Source organism: Asparagus officinalis, unplaced genomic scaffold (assembly GCF_001876935.1).
Source record: "Asparagus officinalis unplaced genomic scaffold, Aspof.V1 AsparagusV1_Un5047, whole genome shotgun sequence".
Lineage (NCBI taxonomy): Eukaryota > Viridiplantae > Streptophyta > Magnoliopsida > Asparagales > Asparagaceae > Asparagus > Asparagus officinalis.
The window spans coordinates 1-914 of record NW_017977306.1 but is presented as its reverse complement, the minus strand read 5'-3'; the positions used below and the strand labels follow the sequence as shown (position 1 = coordinate 914).

Sequence of the window (914 nt, the reverse complement as noted above, 5' to 3'; positions counted from 1 at the left end):
GATAATTCTCAAAAAAAGTAAAGTAAACTAAAAGCCTAAAGAAGATAAAATAAAATCTTACAGGCAATTTGTCCCAAACAACCCGATCATCATCCGGCTTCAAGTGATAGTAAGCAGACCCAAACGCTGCCGCTGCAATCCCACCATAGAACAAAGCCCATCCCCACATTTCTCCCTTCAAACTACCACCACCAAAAAAAAAGGAAAAAGAAAAAAAGAAAAAGAAAAAAGCCCATAAATCCAAATCACAAAACATCCTAAAAAATAAAAATAGAAATACACAAAATGATCATACCTTATGCCAAAACATGTACCCGAGAGGCATAGCACGAGCCCAGGCACACCAACGAGAAGGAAAGGGAAGCAAGAGAGCACATTCAGCGTGCTGGGCACTCCTGCAATTGAGAAAGAAAAGATTCAGAATAAAAAAGTCAACAAAATTTCATGAGACTTTTTGTTGGGTTTTCTTGAAGGAAGAAGAAGTACAAACCCAAGAAGTTGCGCATATCAGCGAACAGGTGGTGGGCGGGAGAGTGACGGACTCTTGGGGTGGTCAGCATGAGGAAAACCAACGTCAGGAGAGCTCCTCCGATGAGCCGGAGGCGGTTCTCTCGCCGGAGAAAGTGGTGGTGATCCGCCTTCAACTGCATTTTTTTTTTTGGGATTTTTTTCCCCGCCCGCTTGTGATTTCTGAAGCGAGAGTGTGTTTCTTGAATTTTGAAAGTACAGTGACGAGCGGCATAAAAGTTTTAAAACTATTGGGCTGTAATAGTAAACTGGGCCTTCGCAGGGCTTTAACTTTAACTAGTCTGCTGTCCGTGCAAAGCACGGTTTTTTGCTACAGTATTCCCGCCTTTTTAACATCTCCTGTTTTGAATTTTCTGGGAATGCTACAGTAGCCGTTCTGCTACAGT

The 914-nt window shown here is 42.6% G+C and overlaps 1 protein-coding gene across 1 annotated transcript; it reads right to left on the bottom strand.

The window, feature by feature from the left end:
- Positions 1 to 28: 28 nt before the first annotated feature.
- LOC109828721 lies at positions 29 to 790 on the bottom strand (the record flags this gene model as incomplete). Its single annotated transcript, XM_020395653.1, has 3 exons — positions 491 to 790; positions 296 to 395; positions 29 to 182 (listed from the first exon to the last, which is right to left on the bottom strand). Coding segments are annotated over exons 1-3 (414 nt in total), but the record flags the coding sequence as incomplete, so codon positions are not given.
- Positions 791 to 914: the final 124 nt, after the last annotated feature.